Source organism: Tursiops truncatus, chromosome 15, assembly GCF_011762595.2.
Source record: "Tursiops truncatus isolate mTurTru1 chromosome 15, mTurTru1.mat.Y, whole genome shotgun sequence".
Taxonomy (NCBI): domain Eukaryota; kingdom Metazoa; phylum Chordata; class Mammalia; order Artiodactyla; family Delphinidae; genus Tursiops; species Tursiops truncatus.
The window spans coordinates 81,601,651-81,620,621 of NC_047048.1; the positions used below are offsets into that span (position 1 = coordinate 81,601,651).

The following is an 18,971-nucleotide window of genomic DNA, read 5'->3' on the forward strand; positions in this document are numbered from 1 at the left end:
AAACAGGAATAATCCCACCTACTTCATAGAGTAGCAGCCCTTAACACAGAATCAGAAAATCGTATACGAGTGCCTAGCAATAATGATGATGGTTAAAATAATAACAGTAATAAAATCATTGAATATAATACTCTATGCCAGGCACCGGGCTGAAATGTTCTATGTGTATTGTTTCATCTAATCCTCATATCAGTCCTGTGAAGCATCTCCAATTCTTATGTCATTTTCCAGATGAAGAATGTGAACAGAGTGAGTGATCTGCTCACACTGACTCAGCTAAAGGCAGGAAGTGGGCTACAGGACCTCAGGGTTCTTGCTATCAATCACAGCATGATAATGCCTCCCAAATACCACCCCAGTAAAGTGCAAAGGTGGGACCCAGGGCTGCATAAATTACTGGGGGGACAGGCCCTCCTATTACGGCTATTAATCTAACCAACTATATTGTAATTTCATAGGAACAGCACCCTGAAGCCCCCACCCCTGCTCAAAAAAAGAAGCCCCAGGAGGCTCCCAGCGTTGCCCTACCCATGGCATGGGTGTGTTCAGAGCCACGATGCTGGCTTTCTTCTTTACCGGGACGAGTCTCCAGCCGTCTGCTGAAGAGTGTTTATGGCATTATCACAAGTCTCAAACACCCAATATCTGCACAAACAGGGCCAAAGGAAAATCAGAACTATTTTTTCCTATGTAATCGCTTCCTTTTTGAACACATATACAAAAAAGACAAAAGCAAGCTAGCTGCCAGCAAAGAGGTCCAAATGCCTGCCGTCACCACGCTGTGAGAAGCCCAAGCCAGCCAAGTGGAAGAAGCTCCTGGAAGAGAACTGAGGCCCTGACCTGCAGTCCCAGAAGATTTCCTGGCCAAGAGCCACGTGAAGAAAGCCATTTTGGACCTTCTTATCTTCCCAGGGTTCACAGAGAACACATGAAGCTTCTGTGTCACCCAGTCAAGGCACAGAATTGTTAGAAATAACAAAATGCTGTTGATTTAAGCCACTGAGTTTTGGGGTGGTTTGTTAGATAACCGATATAGCCAGAAATCGGCTTTTCCAGCCGGGCCAAATATCGAATCTGCGAATGAGAGGTGCCTTAACAGCGGCTACATTCCTTCCATTCGAAGATGCCCGCTGGCCGAAACAGTCAGCTCTGTAAACCTGGGGCCAACACTGTACTTTGCCCCACAGTGTGACATAATTATGAATAATGATCACAACAATAATAACGGCAGATAATATTTACCCAGCGTGTCCTATGTGCAAGGCTTCACGCTAAACCTTTTATTATTTAACCTGCGCGGAAGCCTTTTGAGGTGGACTTCTATTATGCCCATTCTACAGATGAGGCAATGAGGCTCCAAGTGGTACAGTGACTTGGCCAGGATCACACAGCCAGTAAACAGTGGCTCAGGACTTCACCCTCTGGCCATCTGACTTCAGGACCCAAGCTCCTAAACACTGGCCCCTTCGAGTGTCATTCTACTTTAATAAAGTTGCCTCCTTCTAAAAGAAATAATGTGTATAAAGGGTTTAAACTGCGCCTGACCTATGGTGTTTTCTGTAAACACCAGTTCTTGTTAATAGGAAACTTGTAGATGGGGAAGGGAAGCGCACAGTAAGCCCCCATTAATGTTGGCTATTGTGATGGTTTGTACAGGCCTCCTTCACGAGCAGGCAACCCGGCGTTTGGTAATTATCTGTTTACAAGTCGGCTCTCTCCCTGGACTGTGAGCTCCCTGAGAGTCGTCACCGTTTCAGGTTCGAGTCTGTAGGTCCCAGGCTCCGCGCATGGCTGGCCCAGAACCAGCAGGTGCTCAAGAAATGTTTGTTGAATGGAAAGGAAATGCTTCAGTCACCACAAATGCGAACTTGCATTTCCAGGAACACCTTCCCCAGCCATCAGTCCTTAACGTGATTCTAAAGGAAAGAGCAGGAAGGGACAGGTGAAGGATACCCACCCAAGGGGCTCCCAGGGATGAGAACGGAGCTGGGCTTGTGGCCAGGACACTGAAGAAATCTGTGCGAGTCTGTGGCCGGCCACACGGGGAGCCGGACCTCCCAAACTCCCCAGCACTCTGTAAAGTCCCAGGGAAAAAAGTGGAGACCCTGGGTGGAAGACCCCGACCCCCAAGGTGGCCACGCCTCCTCCCTCCCGGAATCACTAGGAGGAGGGCTTAGCCCTCCCGCCCCTCCCGGGCCGCCGCAGGAGAAGGAGGAGGAGGAAGAGAAAGAAAGTGACAGGAAGTCAGAAGTTTCCCAGCAACAAAAATCCTCCCCATCCTCGGCCGCCCCGCCCAGTGAGGAGGGACCGCCGCAAGTAATTAAGGCAGTTGGGGGTCCCGCTATTCTTGGCCCAACACGGAGAGCCCAGCCCGTAGGTCCCACCCCGCCTTTCGTGCACCCCGAACTCTATGAGAGGTTCCCAGGGAGGGACGGGACGCCCGAACTGTTACTTACAATCGTCTAAGTCATCCTGCAAGTCCACAAAGTACAGGGGGATCCCTGAAAACCAAGAGACACATAAGGAGTTACAAGGGGGCTGCGGCAGGCGGCCTCAGGGGCGGGCGGGGGTGGTCCCCGGGCCTCGAGGGGTGGTCCCGGCTTGGGGGGAGGGGGGGCGCCCCGGGAGTCCAGCCCCACTCACCCGCCATCTTGGAATGGGCCTGGAGGCGGGGCCGGCGCGCGAGGGGCGGGGCCAGAGGGAGAGAGGCGGGGGTATCTGGCTTCGGATCCCGCCCCTCGTCTGCGGCCCCGCCCCCCGCCTCGAGCCTCGCGGCGCTAGCCGGCCCCGCCCTCGCGGCGAAGGTGGCTGCCGAGGTGGGCGGGGAGGTCAGGTGACCCGGCTGGCGTCCCAAGATGGCGGCAGCGGTGGCGCTCGGGAACCCGCGGCACCGTCCCGGCTGCTGAGGCGGGTCCCGCACGGCTGGTGACGGACGGGCCAGGCCGAGGACCGGCGAACGGGCGGCCGCCGCCTATACGCGCCCCGCGGCCGGGGCTAGGCCGTGCCGCGGCGGCGCTGGGGGATGCTCGTGCTGGGCCGGGCCTCTCCCTTCTCAACTTAGGGCGGCGGCGGGCCCGCTCCCCTGGCTCCCAGGCCATGGCGCTGAGGGAGCTCAAAGTGTGTCTGCTGGGGGTGAGTGGCGGCGGGCCGGCTGGGAGGGCCGCGGGAGGCCGGGTGGGCCGGGGACCCGGGCGTGCCCATGTCCCGTTTGCCCCTTCTCTCAGTCTCAGTGCGGGACGCCGCCTACCTGCCCCGGGACCCTCCTTCCAGCCCCCCTCCCCCCCCAGGCTGTCCCGCCCACCTGGCCGCACAGTCCTGAAGGTTTTGCTGGCGGGAGGGACCTTTCCCCTCGTCCCTCCCTGGAGCCCAGGGTCTCTTCCCGCCCCTCAAAGGGTGAAGAGCCTTCCCTGCCTCTCCGTTGCATCTGGGTTAAGAGCAGCTCTTAAATAGCTTCTCCAGGTACTAGTTAGGAGTTGGCCAAGTCTTGCGAAGTACAGCCAGTAACAGGTCTTTAGGTTTTACGAGCAGCAGTAGTCTCCTTTGCCATCTGCTTGGTGTTTTTGAACTTGTGGGATACCTCTGACACTTCTCACAGAGTTACTTTCCTTGGGGCGGGCGGGGGACATTCAAATCAGGAAGCCCCAAAGACTAGTTTGAAGCTTCAGCTTCCTGACTTGTCGAGGCAACCTTGCTATTTCAGAGCATACTTTCTGAAATTGATGCTCTCTTGCCTGAGTTGCTGCCTTAAAGACTGAAAAAGGTTTCAGTAACTAGTCTTCGCCCTTCCTAGATAGGGTGGGGCTAGGATTTATCAGGGATTACTCAGAAGTAGTTCAAGAGTTCATAGTTCACGTAGACTTATTATAAAGCAAGTGAGTTTGTCACTTTGCACAGTAAGCAGAAACTTTGGATCTTTCAGAAGATCCTGTCTCTTAAAAACTTGGAACCCCTCTCCGACAATACATTTTGAAATCTCCTAGTTACTCCACTGAATTTTTATGAAAACCTTTTTGTGTTTCTTAACTTGTAAAATTTACCTATCTGGAATGATTTTCCCAAAATCCTGAACGTAGGGCACAAGGTAGTTTTTGGTGTATGCAAGCAGGTAAAACTTTTTCTTCTTCACCTCTCATTCTCTTTCAGGATACAGGTGTAGGTAAATCAAGTATTGTGTGGCGGTTCGTGGAGGACAGTTTTGATCCGAATATCAACCCAACAATAGGGTAAGAGATCAAGTTTATTGAATGTGCATCTAAAGGTGTATTGGAAAGTCCATTCAAATAAAGGCTGTATTACAGGGGTTAGGCATCCCCATTTTAAACTCTAGTGAATTTGGAGACAGTGGTTCCCATCATCTCTAGAAGAACTTGAAATGGTGGAGTGAGGATTGATGTGTTTTAGGAAAATTGTCTTTTGATTTGTGAGGAATGAAAACCTCCAAATGAAAGTATGAATTAAAGTTTTACTTGTTAGAATATACAAAGAGCCTTCAATCTATGAATAGTAACAGCAATTACACCTTGAAATAAGGCAGAAGAAAACAGGCCCTAATACTTTTATTTCCCCCGGCATGTCACCTAAAAGATATTTTAGGTGGCTTTAGTTCTTCGTAAAAAATAGTTTGGGGTCCAAACCTTTCTCACACGTTCCAGCACTGCTACCTACACGTTCCAGTAGCAGTAAAGAATTAACAAATTAATGTCAAAATGGAAGCTTTTTTCCGGGTATCTGGGTCTTAGAATAAGTGAAATTGACTGGCTGTCGGTTTTCGACTCTGTGAGAAAACTTTTCAGGCTGTTTAAATATCATAATATTAATACTTTCTCTGTGAGAAGTTGTGTTTCGTGGGTGTTAATACTTTGTCGTGCTTGTAAGACTAGATAGCGACTATGCGAAGCCCCAGTCGAGGGGTTTCTTCCATTAAAGAAAAATTCCGTTCTGCCTAATCGGGAGATACCTTACAGCATACACAGACACACTTGAACGCACCAAGATGAAACAGCCACTAATCCTCTGGAATGAAAATGCCTTTCAATACCCTTCAAGAAAGAACTGGGTACGTCTACATGTTTGAAGTGTGAACTCATCCTCCTCTGGGCCTGCCTGTCACTGCCCGCATGGGAAAGTGAAGGGACAGGAAGTGATAGCAGGTCGTGCTGGTGACTCAGTGAGTGACACACCTCACACTAGGCAGCACTAAAAACCCAAACGCCAGCCTAGTTAGCAGTGCTGTCCCACCAGAGGAGAGGGAAGGTGGAGGCCTGTGGCCCTGTCCTGGGTGGCCAGCCCTCGCAGCCCCACAGGCGCTGGGGTTCTTCACCTCCCCGAGCCCCACTCTCTTCACCAGGTGGTCCAGGCGCACGTCTCGCGGGGAAGATGATCCGAGGCTTCCCCCTCGTCCCTTCCACCGTCCTTGTTCCTCTGTCCTCAGCAGGTGTCCTCCTCCTTCAGGACCAACCCCACACACACCTGAGCTCTGGAGCCCTGCCTTCTCCCCTTCCTTCCCCAGCCCTGCCTTCCTGTCGGAGCCTGCAGACACGCTCCCCGAAGACAGGGCCGTCCCCCAAACCTGCCGGGCAAACGGGGGGCTCCGGAAAGAGGACTTCCTGCTTCCTCAGCTGCTGCTTCTCCTCAGCCCCCTGCTGTCTCCATCCCACCCCACCGTCCCACTGAAACCACCTCCCCTCAGCACCTGTTTCCATCTCATTGCCAACGCAACGGCTTTTTGCTTTCTTTCTTCATTCACTGAGTGCCTGCTGTGTGCCGGATGCTAGGCTGGGGGCTGGCGATTTAGACCAGGGCTCAGCAAACCGTGGCCATGTGGCCACCTCTTGACTTTATAGATCAAATGATGCCATGACACATCACACCCCTTCATTCATATGTTGTCTGCACCGCTTTCGGGCTACAATGGCAGAGTTGAATAGTTGTGACTAAGACCCTGTGGCCTGCAAAGCTGAAAATATTTACTATTTGGACCTTTTCAGAAAAAGTCTGCCAGCCCCTCCTGCCCTCATGAACCTCTCCTAGAAGGACAGAGACATATTCTGTAACTAAAGTACAGGAAGTGATTTCTTTGACCATTTTCTGTGCTCCAAAGGAGGAGTGTGGAGCACCTGTGAGAGCCTGTAGCAGGAGCCTCACCCAGGCCCAAGGGCGTGACTGGTTCCTGAGGGGAACAGTGAGGGCGTGAGGCGCTTGGAAGCCCTGACATTTCAGTATTGAAAGATGAGTGGACTGTATTTCGAAAAACAGTTTTTGAAGAGTGGAAGGTAATGATCGGTGGTGTTGAGGGCAGTGAGTAGCACGGGGGACAGCAGGAGCTGTGAGGGTGGGGGACAGGGCACATTGGATGGGTGGCCCGGAGGCTGGGCAGGCAGCAGGGCCAGGCCCCAGACGTTCTTTCTCTCCCTGGGTCCGTGACCATCCCCCTCAGTCTTCTCCCCACCCCCACGCTGAGTTCATACATGTTTGGTCTTCCCCACACTGCGTCCTCCTCCGAGCAGTGCCTTTCCCAGACAGTAAGGGCTCTACGTATTTGTGACTGAGCTCATAAACTCCCCATCAGAGGCTTGGCCCTCTGCTCCTCTTTCCGTGGACCTTGCGGAAGAGAAAAGGACCAACATGTCCTCAGGTACCCAAGCCAGCAACCTGGGCATCCTTCTCAGATCCCCCTCCTAATGTCCCCTCCCCTCCCTGAAGCCAGCATGAGTCACCAGCTCCTGTCCAGGGCTCCTCCTGAATATCCTTCCATACCTGTTCTTTGTTGACTTCTAGACCTTCATCTTCCCTCGTGGTGGTTCCAGCATGGACTCTGCCACCTGCCAGCTAGTTAACCCTGAATCCGTTTCCCCATCGCAAAATAATAGTAATACTGGCACCAATTCCGTATTGTTAGGGGAATTCTGTGAAATTATGTAAAATGTTTAGCTAAATGCCAGGGACACTGGGGCTCAATACATGATAGCATTGTTGTTTTTAAAAATATTTACATCTTTTTAAAGCTTTAAAAATTATTTTTATCAAAGCAATGTGCATGTGTTTTTTTTCTGTAACAGTAAGGCTTATAGGTTAAGTATAACAGTCCCCTGGTCCACTCTGACTCACTCCCTAGAGGCAACTACTGTTGTGATGTTGTTTAGCTGGTTTTTTCTGATCTTTCCTCCAGATTTTTTCATAACATGCATATACTGCTAATTCTTGATCCCTTCTCTCTTCTCCCCCACCCCATCACCCAACTTTAGGCATTATCTACTGATTGTTTTCTGGAGAGATGGGAATTAGTCATCCTACTTCTCCCACCTCCCTCTGCTCATTTGCCCTCCCTCCATCTTTCCAGTAAAGCACTACCACTGAGCGTCAATGTAGCGTTTAGAATGCGGGCTCTCAAGCCAGGCTAGCTGCCTTCACATTCCAGGTCTAACACGTAGTCGCTGTGTGTCCTTGAGCAAATTATTTAACCTCTTTGTGACTAAATTTGCACATTTGGGAGAATAAGTTGCATCTCATTATAGAGTTGTGAAAATTGAGTTAAACACATAAAAATTAGTTAGAATGGTACTTGGCATATGGTAAGCATTTGTTATTTCTTAGCAACTGTTATTTTTTAATAAGCCTCTAACACTATAGTGTTTTTTTAGACTTTATTTAAATGGAACTAGACCAGTAGGTATTGTTTTGTATCTGCTTATTTTATTCAAACCTTGTGAGATTCATCTATGTCATTTCATGTAATAATAGTTTTTTCTTTTTCATCTCTGTATAGTAAGTAACTCATTGGATAAATATACCACAGTTTATTCTGCTGTTGGAGATTGTGGTTGTTTCTAGTCTGAGGCTATTACAAATAATTTTGCTATGAACGTTTTCGTACATGTCTTTTGTGCCCATATGTATGGAATTTCTTTGGCAATTGGCAGTGGAATTCCTGAGTCAGAAGAAATATATATCTTAACTCTAGTAGCTACCTTGTAAAGTATTGCGCCAATTTACATTCCTACCAGCAGTGTTTGGGAGTTCCGGTTGCTCCATATCAGCTACAACATTTGGTATTATCAGTCTCAAATTTTAGCTGTGTTGGAGGGTGGGCGGTAGTACCTCATTCTGGTTTTAATTTCTGTTTCCCATATGACTAAAACTATTGAACACATTTTCATATGTTTATTGGTCATTTGGATATGTTGCCTGTTTGAGAATCTTGTTCATTTTTCTATTGGGTCGTCAGTCATATCCTTATTGATTTGTAGGTGTTGCATACGTATTCCGGATACTAGTCATTCGTTGGTTCTGAGCATTGCAGATATTTTCTTGCACTCTGTGACTAAGGTTTTCACTCTCTGAAAGGATCTTTTAATGAAGAGTTGTTACTTTTAATATATCCATTTGATCAATCTTTCTCTTTATGGTTAGTGCTTTTTATGTCCTTTTAATAAACTTCGATTTACCAAGGTCATGAAAATACTCTCCTGTTATCCTATAGAAATTTTGTTTCACTTTTCAGATTTAGATTTAAATTTTACCTGGAATTAATTTCTGGATGAGATGTAAAATAAACGTTAAGTTTTGGGGCGTTTTGACTTTTTTTTTTTTTAATTCCAACAGGGTTATCCAGTAATCCTCATCCCTTTTTTGTTTTTTTAGACCATAATTCAGGGTTCTATGCTGAGCTGTGATTGTCATAAATTGAGCATCTGTATTTATAGTGCACTTTTTATGGTTTTTTTTTTTTTTTTTTTTTTTTGCAGTACGTGGGCCTCTCACTGTTGTGGGGGAGCAGAGGCTCCGGACGCGCAGGCTCAGCGGCCACGGCTCACGGGCCCAGCCGCTCCACGGCATGTGGGATCTTCCCGGACCGGGGCACGAATCCCTGTCCCCTGCATCGGCAGGCAGACTCTCAACCACTGCGCCACCAGGGAAGCCCCTGGATTTTTTATTATATCCCATTGATCTGTGTTTTTAATTGACTTTACTGAAGTATAGTTTACATGCAATAAAATGCACCCATTTTTAGTGAATATGTTGATGAATTCTGACAGATTTATACATCTGTGAGATCACCACTGCAATCAAGATGTAGAACACTTCCTCACTCCAAACTGTCCCTTTCTGCCCCGTCCTGTATTCATCCCCACCCCTACCACTGGCTCCAGACTTCCTCACTCCAAACTGTCCCTTTCTGTCCCGTCCTGTCCTGTACTCACCCCCACCCCTACCACTGGCTCCAGGCAACCACGGATAAGCTTTCTGTCACAGAGATTATATGGAATTTTTAAATTTCAATTGTTTGTTACTAATATATACATAAAATGGATTTTTACATATGGACCTTGTGTTGTGTGACTTGGCTAAATTCAGTTAGTTCAGGCACCTTTTTAATAGATTCCTTGGGATTTTCTTAGGTGCACGATCATGCCATCTGTAATAGGCAATTTTATTTCTTTCTTTCCAATCTGTATGCCTTTTATTTCTCTTACCTGCCTTAGCACATGAGCCAGGGCCTCCAGTACTGTGAGAAGTGGTAAGAACAGACATCCTTTCCTTATTCCTAATCTTGGTGGGGGAAGCATTCGGTCTTTTCCATTAAGTTAGACATCTAGGCTCTAGGTTCTTTTTATAGGTGCCCACTATCATGTTGAGAATGTTATCGTCTACCCCTAAATCAATGAGATCTTTTTTATCAAGAATTGTGTTGAATTTTGCCAGGTGGTTTTTTTCATCTTTTGAACTGTTCTTGTGCTTTTTCTTTTTCAGTCTTAAAATAGTCAATTACAACGATTGATACTAAAATATTAAGCCAACATTGCATTCCTCGGATACATTTCACTTGGTTAATATGAATTTTTTAATACATTACTGAATTTGATTTACTAAGATTTTGCTAAGCATTTTTGCCTCCATGTTCATGATGGATATTGATCTGTAGTTTTGTGTAATATGTTTCTCTAGTTTTCGTATCACGGCCTCATAAAATTAAGTTGGGAAGTGTTTTTTTCCTCTTCTACTTTTTTGGAAGAGTTGATGTAGAATTGGTATTTCTTCCTTAAAAGTTTGGTATAATTCATAAATTATATCCATTTGATCAATGGATGAAGCCATCTGAGCAAGGAGTTTTCTTTGTTAGAAAAATTTAGCTACCAATTCAGCTTCTTTAATAGATATGGGCCTATTCATTTCTTCCTGAGTAAGCTTTCGTAGTTTGTGTCTTTCAAAGAATTTGTCCATTGTATCTGTTTTTTAATTTATTGGCATGAAGTTGTTCATGATATTCCTCTATTATCTTTTTAATGTCATTAGGATCTGTCCAGCTATAAGTTTAGCGGTTTTAATGGTCTTCTCAAAGAATCAGTTTATTTCATTAATATTTCACTCTTTTCCTTGTCATTGATTTTTGCTTTTATCTTCATTTTTTCCTTCCTTTGCTTATTTTGGCCTAACTTCTTCCTTTTTAGTTTTTTAAGGTGGAAGTTTATAATATTGATTTTTTAAGGCTTTTTTTATATATGCAATTTATACAGTTAGAACTATAAATTTCCCTGTAAGTACTTGTTTGAGTGAATCCCACAGATTTTGATATGTTATGTTTTCATTTTCATTTAGTTCAAAGTATTTCTTTCCCTTGTGACTTGTTTGACCTGTTAGTTGTTGGAAGTATGTTTTCTAACTTACAGTTATTTGGGAATTTTTCCAGATATTTTAAATTAGTACTGAATTGTAGTTTAAATCCGTTGTAGTCAGAGAACATACTCATTATTATTTCAAACCTTTTACATTTGACATTTGTTTTATGGCCTAGAATGTGGCCTTCATGAATGTTCCATGTGTACCAGAAAAGAATGTATTCTGCTACTGTTGTGTGGTGTGTTCTGTAAATGTTAAATTATCAGCTTGGCTAACGGCACTGTTCCTCTCCTTTGTATCCTTACTGATATTTTTTTCCCCTTATTTGAAGTGAAAGGAGTGTCTGAAATCCAACCCTAATTGAAGATTTGTCTAGTTCTGTTTTTAGTTTGATCAGTTTTTGTTGATGTTTTGAAGCTATTATTGAGTTTACCTACATGTAGCATTGTTATTTTTCTTGATCACTTGACCCCTTCACTATCATGAAATGTCCCTCTTTTTCCCTGGTAACGTCCTGATTCTGAATTCTACTTGGTCTCATATGAATACAGGCTCTTCAGCTCTCTGTTGGTTAGTGTTTGCATATCTTTTCCCATCCATTTACATTTAACCTATATGTATTTAAAGTGAGTTTCGGGCTTCCCTGGTGGCGCAGTTTCGGGCTTCCCTGGTGGCGCAGCGGTTGAGAGTCCGCCTGCCGATGCAGGGGACGTGGGTTCGTGCTCTGGTCCGGGAAGATCCCACATGCCGCGAAGCGGCTGGGCCCGTGGGCCATGGCCGCTGAGCCTGCACGTCCGGAGCCTGTGCTCCGCGACGGGAGAGGCCACAACAGTGAGAGGCCCGCGTACCGCAAAAAAATAAAATAAAATAAATAAAGTGAGTTTCTTGCAACCAGCATTATGGGTCCTGCCTTTTATTTGGAGTGTTTACACTTGTACTGTCTAATACAGTAGCTGCATGTGGCTATCTGAACTTAAGTTAAAATTTAAAATTCAGTTCCTCAGTCACACTAGCTACCTTTCAAGTTCTCATTGTAGAAGGCTCTGTTGTATAGTACTGGTTTAGACCCTTTTTATTTTTTGTAACTATCAATATGGTTTGGTTTAAATCTACCATCTTGCTGTATTTTTCTACTGTCCATATTAATGGTTCCATTTTATCTCCACTAGTGGCTTGTTAGCTGTACCTCTTCTATTATTTTAGTGGTTGTGCTAGGATTTGCAATATACTTCTTTAATTTGTCAGCCTACCTTCAAATAATATACGGTTTCACGTATAGTATGAGAACCTCCTTACAAGAGTATACTTTCATTTCCCCTCGCTCATCCTTTGTGTTATTATTGTCATATATTTTATTTCTGCATCTTATAAAGTCCACAATAAACTTATTTTTTGCCTTAGTCAGTGATCTTTTAAAGAGACTGTTAGTCTTTTTTCTGGGTCCTTGTGTTAAATCCAGTATCTTTGTAATAAGTCTTAATGTCCAGTAGTATGAGTAGTTCTATTTTATTCTTCGGTAATTTCTTGGCTGTTCTTGGCCTGTTACATTTCCATGTAAACATTAGTGTTATCTGTTTTCACACACATCAACACACTAATCCCCACTGTGTTTTTGATTGACATTCCATTGAATTTATAGATTGGTTTGGAGAGAAATGACATCTGTATGATACTGCATCTTCAATATATGCACATAGATCATTCTTCCATTTGTTAGGCTTCTTTATTTTTTCTGAGCATTTTTTTCTGCTTTTCTGTGTAGTGGACTTGCATATCTTTCGTTAGATTTAATCCAAGGGGTTTGATGTTTCAGTGCAGTTTTCTGCTGTCAATGTGCTAAATGGTATTGCTTTGAAATAGCTTTATTTCTAAAACTTAAACTTTTTGTATCTTTTATTGAGTTGAGTACGGATCTGCAGTACTGTGTTGAATAGAAATGGTCATACTGGGTATTCTTATCTTATTTTAATCTTAGCAGGAAAGCTTTCTCTATCATACCATTAAATATGTTTGCTATAAGGTTTTTGTACATACACCTTATCACATTACAGAGTGTCCTTCTTTTTATCATATGCTGGAGTTTTGTTTTTTTTTAACATGAATAAGTGTGGAATTTACCAAAAGATTTTTCTACATTTATTGGCTTGATCCTGTAATTATTCTTTTATGATGTTAATGTGGTAAATAACGTTGAATTTTCATGGAGTAAATCCACTTAGATTCTAATATATTTTTCTTTTTACATATCACTGGCTTTAGTTTACTGTGTTTTTTTAGGACCTTTTTGTATGTTTTAGGACCTTTGAGTAAGATTGTCATGTAATATTACTTTCTATAATGTACACGTCAGATTTGGTATGAAGGTTTTGCTTCCCTTATAAAGCTAGTTGAGAAGCTCTTCTATGGAAGAGTTTGTGTAAAATTGCTCTTATTTCTTCTTTAAATGATTAGTAAAATGTATGTGGGCTTCAAGTTGTCCTTGTATAATATAGTTTAATGAGTCAATTTCTTTCTTTTTTTTAAAAATACTTTTTATTTTTTTTTTTATTTGGTTGTACCAGGTCTCAGTTGCAGCTTGCTGCCTCCTTAGTTGTGGCATGTGTGCTCCTTAGTTGTGACCAGTGAGCTCCTTAGTTGCAGCCAGTGGGCTCCTTAGTTGCAGCTTGCCAAATCCTTAGTTGCGGCACATGGACTCCTCAGTTGTGGCAGGAGGGCTCCTTAGTTGCAGCTCACCAGCTCCTTAGTTGTGGCATGCGAACTCTTAGTTGCAGCATGCGAACTCTTAGTTGCAGCATGCATGTAGGGTCTAGTTCCCTGACCAGGGATCGAACCCAAGCCCCCTGCATTGGGAACGTGGAGTCCTTAACCACTGTGCCACCAGGGAAGTCCCTCAATTTCTTTCACAGTTGTAAGATTATTCATTTTCAGATTTTCTATTTCTTCTTGTATTGATTTTGATAGATTGTGGTTTGTTTGGGGGTTTTTTTAAGGATTTTCACTATTTTCATATACTTTTCCCAATTTATTGGCATAAAGGTGTTAAGATTTTATACTTTTTACATTTTACATATATTTCTTTTACATTTCTGATATTAGTTTTACCTTTGGTCAACTCTGCAGTATTTCTCTTTTTTCATTAATTCCTGCTCCTATCTTTATAGTTTCTGTTCTGTTCAATGTGCAGTTCTTTTTCTAACTCCTTGAAAGAGATGATTATATAACTGATTTTCAGTCCTTATTTTCACTTGTATTCCTTATGTTTTAATACCTTAGCCATGGCTTTTGCTGGATCCAAGTTTGTGTATATCATCATTTTATTGTCATCCATTTCAAAATATTTTCTGATTTTTATTATGATTTCACCTTTGATCCAAGTGTCATTTAGATATGTGTTTGTTGATTTCCAAATATAGGGAAATTTTCTAGTTAACTTTTTTTAGTGATTACTGGCATAATTGTATTGAGGTCAGAGAACATATTTAAATCCTTTAATTTCTGATGCAATTTGCAATTTACCCAGTATATGTTGATTTTGGTAAATGTTTCATATGTGTTTGAAAAGATTGTATACTTTGCAACTGTTATTTGCCATGTTCTTTGGAATTAGGTCAGGTTTATTAATCGTGTTCATTTCTTCTGGTTTCTTGGTCTACCCAAATCCATCAGTTACTAAGAGACTTAGTGGGTTAAAAATCTCCCACTATGCTTGTGTATTTGTCTGATTATCCTTTTTGTTCTGTCAGTTTCACTTTATCTGTTTTGCAGCTACAGTAAGTACTTACAAATCTGGAATTTTGTATCTTACTGATAATACAAACCTTCTAACATTCTGAAATGTACTCTTTAGCTCTGGGAATGCATTTTGCCTTGAGGTCAAATTGTGTCTTAATATAACAAGACTATTTCCTTTGGTCAGTATTTGCATGGTGCAACTTTGTCTCATCCTTTTGTTTCTAACCTTTCTGTATCTTTCTGTTTAAAGTGGGTTTCTTGTAAGCAGCTTATGATTTGAATTTGATAAAATACATTCCATATAACCACCACTTAATCAAGATCCAGAAATTCTCATCACCTCAGAAGGTTGTTTCTGTGAGTCCCACTCCTCGCAAGTGACCACTGTGCTGACCTCAATCACTATGGATTAATTTGCCTGTTCTTGCATTTCATGTAAATGAAATAATACAGAAGACACTCTTTGGTGTCCTGTTTCTTCCCCATAAAACGATGTTTTGGAGATTCAACCATGTTGTTGCATGTATCATAGTCCCTTTTTTTAATTGGTGACTAATATTCTCTTATATGAATAGATCACAGTTTGTTTACCCATTAGTTTTGGGCTACTATGAATATAGGTTCTGTGAAGATTCTTTTAAAACTCTTTTTGTACACATAGGTTTTCATTTCCTTTGGGTAAATAACTAGGAATAGAACTTGTAGTTCATAGGATAGGTGCATGTATAACTTAGTACGAAGTTGCCAAAGAGTTGTCCAAAGTGGTTGTATCATTTTACCCTCCCACCCGCAAGGTATAGAAGTCCAGTTGCCCTACATCCTCACCAGCCTTTGTCTTTTTAACTTCAGTTATTCTAGTGGATATAAAGTGGTATCTCATTGTGCTTTTAGTCTGCATTTCCCAGGTGACTAATAATGTTAAGCATTTTTCTTGTGTGTATTTGTCATTCATATATCTCTTATGAAGTCAGTACTCAGGTCTTTTGCCCATTTTTACTGGGAGTTTTTGCCTTATTTCTTACAGACTTGTAGAAATTCTTTACATATTACAAATAGAACTCTCTTGTCAGGTATATTTATTGTGAATATTTTCTTCCATTCTGTGGCTTGCCTTTTCATTTTCTTAATGAGGAGTTTTAATTTCAATGAAGGCCATGTTATCAGTTTTGTCTTCTTGGGTTCATGCTTTTTTGGTCCTCTCTAAACAAGCGCTGCTTGCCCCCAAGTTCTCAGAGATGTTCTCCTATGTTTTCATCATAGTTTTAGCCTTACTTTTAGTTCTTTGATCCATCTCAAATTAATTTTTCTGTATTCTGTGAGGTAGAGGTAAGAGTCATTATTTTGCCATGTGATTATCCAGTTGTCCCAGCATCATTTGTTGAAAGACTTTCTTTTCTCCATTGAGTAGCATTGGCATCTTAATAAATTATAATACTGAGTCTTCTGATCCATGAACATGGTGCCTTTCTCCATTTACTTAGGTCTTCTTTAATTTGTCTCTGCGTTGTTTTGTAGTTTTTAGTTCAGGAGTCTTAAGAGTATTTTTGTTAAAAATTTTTCCTAAATATTAATGTTTTTTAAACTATTGTAAATGGAATTGTAATTTTTTATTTTATTTACAATTGTTTGTACCTGTATATAGAAATACCATTGATTTTCTTATATTGACCTTATATACTTTAATCCTGTTAAATTCATTTATTCTGATAGCTATCTTGTAGAGTCCTTAGGGTTTTTTTACATGCATGATTATGTTGTCTGAGAATAAAGTCAGTTTCTTCCTTTTAATTTTTTCCATATCTTGCTGCATTGGCTAGGACCTCCGGTACCATATTGAATAAAAGTGGTGACCAACATCCTTGCCTTTTCCCAATCTTAGTGGAAAAACATTCAACATTATACTATTAAATATGATGTTAGTTGTAGGGTGCCCATTATTAAGATAAGGAAGCTTCCTTCTTTTTCTAGTTTGCTGAAAGTTCTTTTAAATCAAGAATGGGTCTTGAATTCTGTCTTAATACTTTTCTGCATCTATTTAGATGACAGTATGGTTTGTTACCTCCTTTTTTCTGTTAATGTGGTGGATAACTGTGTTCATTATCAATTGCTAAGTAACAAATTATCCCAACACTTAGCGGCTTGAAACAACAAACATTTATTATCCACATTTTCTGTGGATCAGAAATCAGAGTGGCTTAGCTGATACCGTTTTGGCTCAGTCTTCTGTGGTGTTGCAGTCAAGATGTCCCAGTCAAGTCAGGGCTGCAGTCATTTGAAAGCTTGGCTGGGGTTGAAGGATCTGCTTCCAAGATGGCACACTCACATGGCTGTTGACTGGAGGCCTCAGTTCCTCAGATCTTCACCATGTGGGCCTCTCCATGGGGCTGCGTGAGTGTCCTCACAAAAGGACAGCTAACTTTCCCCAGGGCAGGTGACCCAAGGGAGAGCAAGGAAGAATCTGTAGTATTTTTATGACGCCTTAGAAGGGAGTTACTAAGCCCATCCCAGACTCGCAGGGTATGGAATTAAGCTCCACTCTTGAAGGAAGGAGTATCAAAAGGCAAAAAATGAACACATGTTGTAACTACCACAATTACATTAATTGAATTTCAAAAGTTTAATCACCCTTACTGTATCTAATCATGTTGTGAGTAAACATCAGATAAACTCGGATTGAGGAACGCTTTACAAAATGACAGGTATATAATCTTCAAAAGTCTCAAAGTTTAAAAAGTCAAGGAAAGACCGAGAAGCTAACCCAGACTGAAGGAGACTGAAGAGTCGTGGCAGCTGAGTACAGCATGTGTTTTGAAGTGGATGTTGTACCAAAAAGGGTGTTATTAGGACAATTGGCAGAACTCAAATGGGCTCTGAAGAATAGATGGTAGTAATGTGTCGGTGTTAATTTCAAGTTTTGATTATCTTATTCTGCTTGCGCAGGAAGATAGTCTTGTTTGTAGGAAATGTCCACCAATGTTCAGAGGTAATGAGGCAACTTACTCTGAAATGGCTCAGGATAAATAACTTCTGTACCGGTAACTTTTCTCTAAATTAGAGACTGTTTCAAGTTTGTTTGTGTGTTTTTAATGATGGCTATTTTACTGTAAATAGACATTAAAAGACAACCAACTTTTATCCCCCGAATGTCATTAAAAGACAGCTGGCTGCTTGGTATAAAACAGTATAACATTGAGCTGTTGATGCACTCTTCACCTTACACGCTGGCTCTGTGAGCCTGGGTCACCCCACCCCTCCGCTGCATGTACCTTCCTGCTTGGCCCACCTAATTTAAGTGATTCTGAGATTTGAGTAATTATTCAGGGTAGAAAAAAAGAGGAAATGCAAAACTCATTTCTTTTTATTTTACACCCATATTACCATTTCCATTGCTCTTCATTCCTTCCTGTAGAATTGAGTTTTCATCTGTTGTTATTTCCCTTCAGCCTAAAGAACTGTTTTAGCATCTCATGGATCTCAGGGCTACTAGTGACAGAGTCCCTCAGTTTTTGTTTCTCTGAAAAGGTCTGTATTACATCCTCACTTTTAAAGGATATTTTTGCTAGATAAGGATTTCTGGGGGTTTTTTTCCCCCTTTTTGTATTTTGTTTGTACAGCATAATGATTTGATATGGGACCATATTGTGAAGTGATTACACAATAAGTGTGGTTAACATCCAGTCACCACACATAGTTAGAAAATTTTTTTTCTCGCTATGAGAACATTTAGGATTTACTCAACAACTTTCAAATATACAGTACAATATTATTAACTATAGTCACCAAGCTGTACGTTCCATGGGTGAGATGAGTGAAGATGTCAGAGGTACACACTTGGAGGTGTAATTACAGATAGTTTTCTTTCAGCATTTTGAGTATAGTATTCTACTGTATTCTGGCCTTCGTGGTTTCTGCTGAGCGGCCTGGCGCCATCTGTAGCACTGTTCCCCTGTATGTAGCATATGTTTTTATCATCTGGCTGCTTTAAGATCTCTTTATCTTTTTTTTTAATTAATATTTATTGGAGTATAATTGCTTTACAATGTTGTATTCGTTTCTGCTATACAGCAAAGTGAATCAATTATTCATATACATATACCCACTCTTTTTTAGATTCTTTTCCCATATAGGTCATTACAGAGTATTAAGTAGAGATCCCTATGCTATACAGCACGTTCTTATTAGTTATCTAGGGTCTCTTTATCTTTTGTCTTCAGCAGTTTACTGTTGTGTGCTAGGTGCTTGATATACTCTGGGGTAACTGAGTTGCTTGGATTAGAAATATGATTGTTTGGGACATTTTCAACCAGTATTTTTTAAAATATTTTGTCTACCCCATTCTCTTGCTCCACCTACAGGATTCCAGTCACTCATGTATTAAACTGTTGGATATTATCTCGCAGGTGACTGCGGCCTGGGTTTTGTTTTGCTTTGTTTTCCATCTTTTTCTCTTTAAGGATCACGTTATTTCTGTTGATCTGTCTTTAAGTTCGATTGATCCTTTCTTCTGTCTTTTAAGCACATCTAGTATATTTTTTTCACTTCAAATACTGTCTAATTCTAGAGTCTTTGTTTTTTATATTTGTAAGCTTATCTGTTCACTCAATATGACTCTTTGTCTTTAA

At 41.9% G+C, this 18,971-nt stretch overlaps 1 protein-coding gene across 1 annotated transcript in view; it reads left to right on the top strand.

Moving 5' to 3' along the window:
- Nucleotides 1-2,860: 2,860 nt before the first annotated feature.
- RAB22A (RAB22A, member RAS oncogene family) overlaps nucleotides 2,861-18,971 on the top strand; it is a 52,756-nt gene continuing 36,645 nt past the window's right edge. Inside the window, exons 1-2 of the mRNA XM_033840417.2 lie at nucleotides 2,861-3,132; nucleotides 4,144-4,223. Coding sequence (XP_033696308.1) covers nucleotides 3,097-3,132; nucleotides 4,144-4,223 — 116 coding nt within the window. The 5' untranslated portion in view covers nucleotides 2,861-3,096. The remainder of the gene's footprint in view (nucleotides 3,133-4,143; nucleotides 4,224-18,971) is intronic.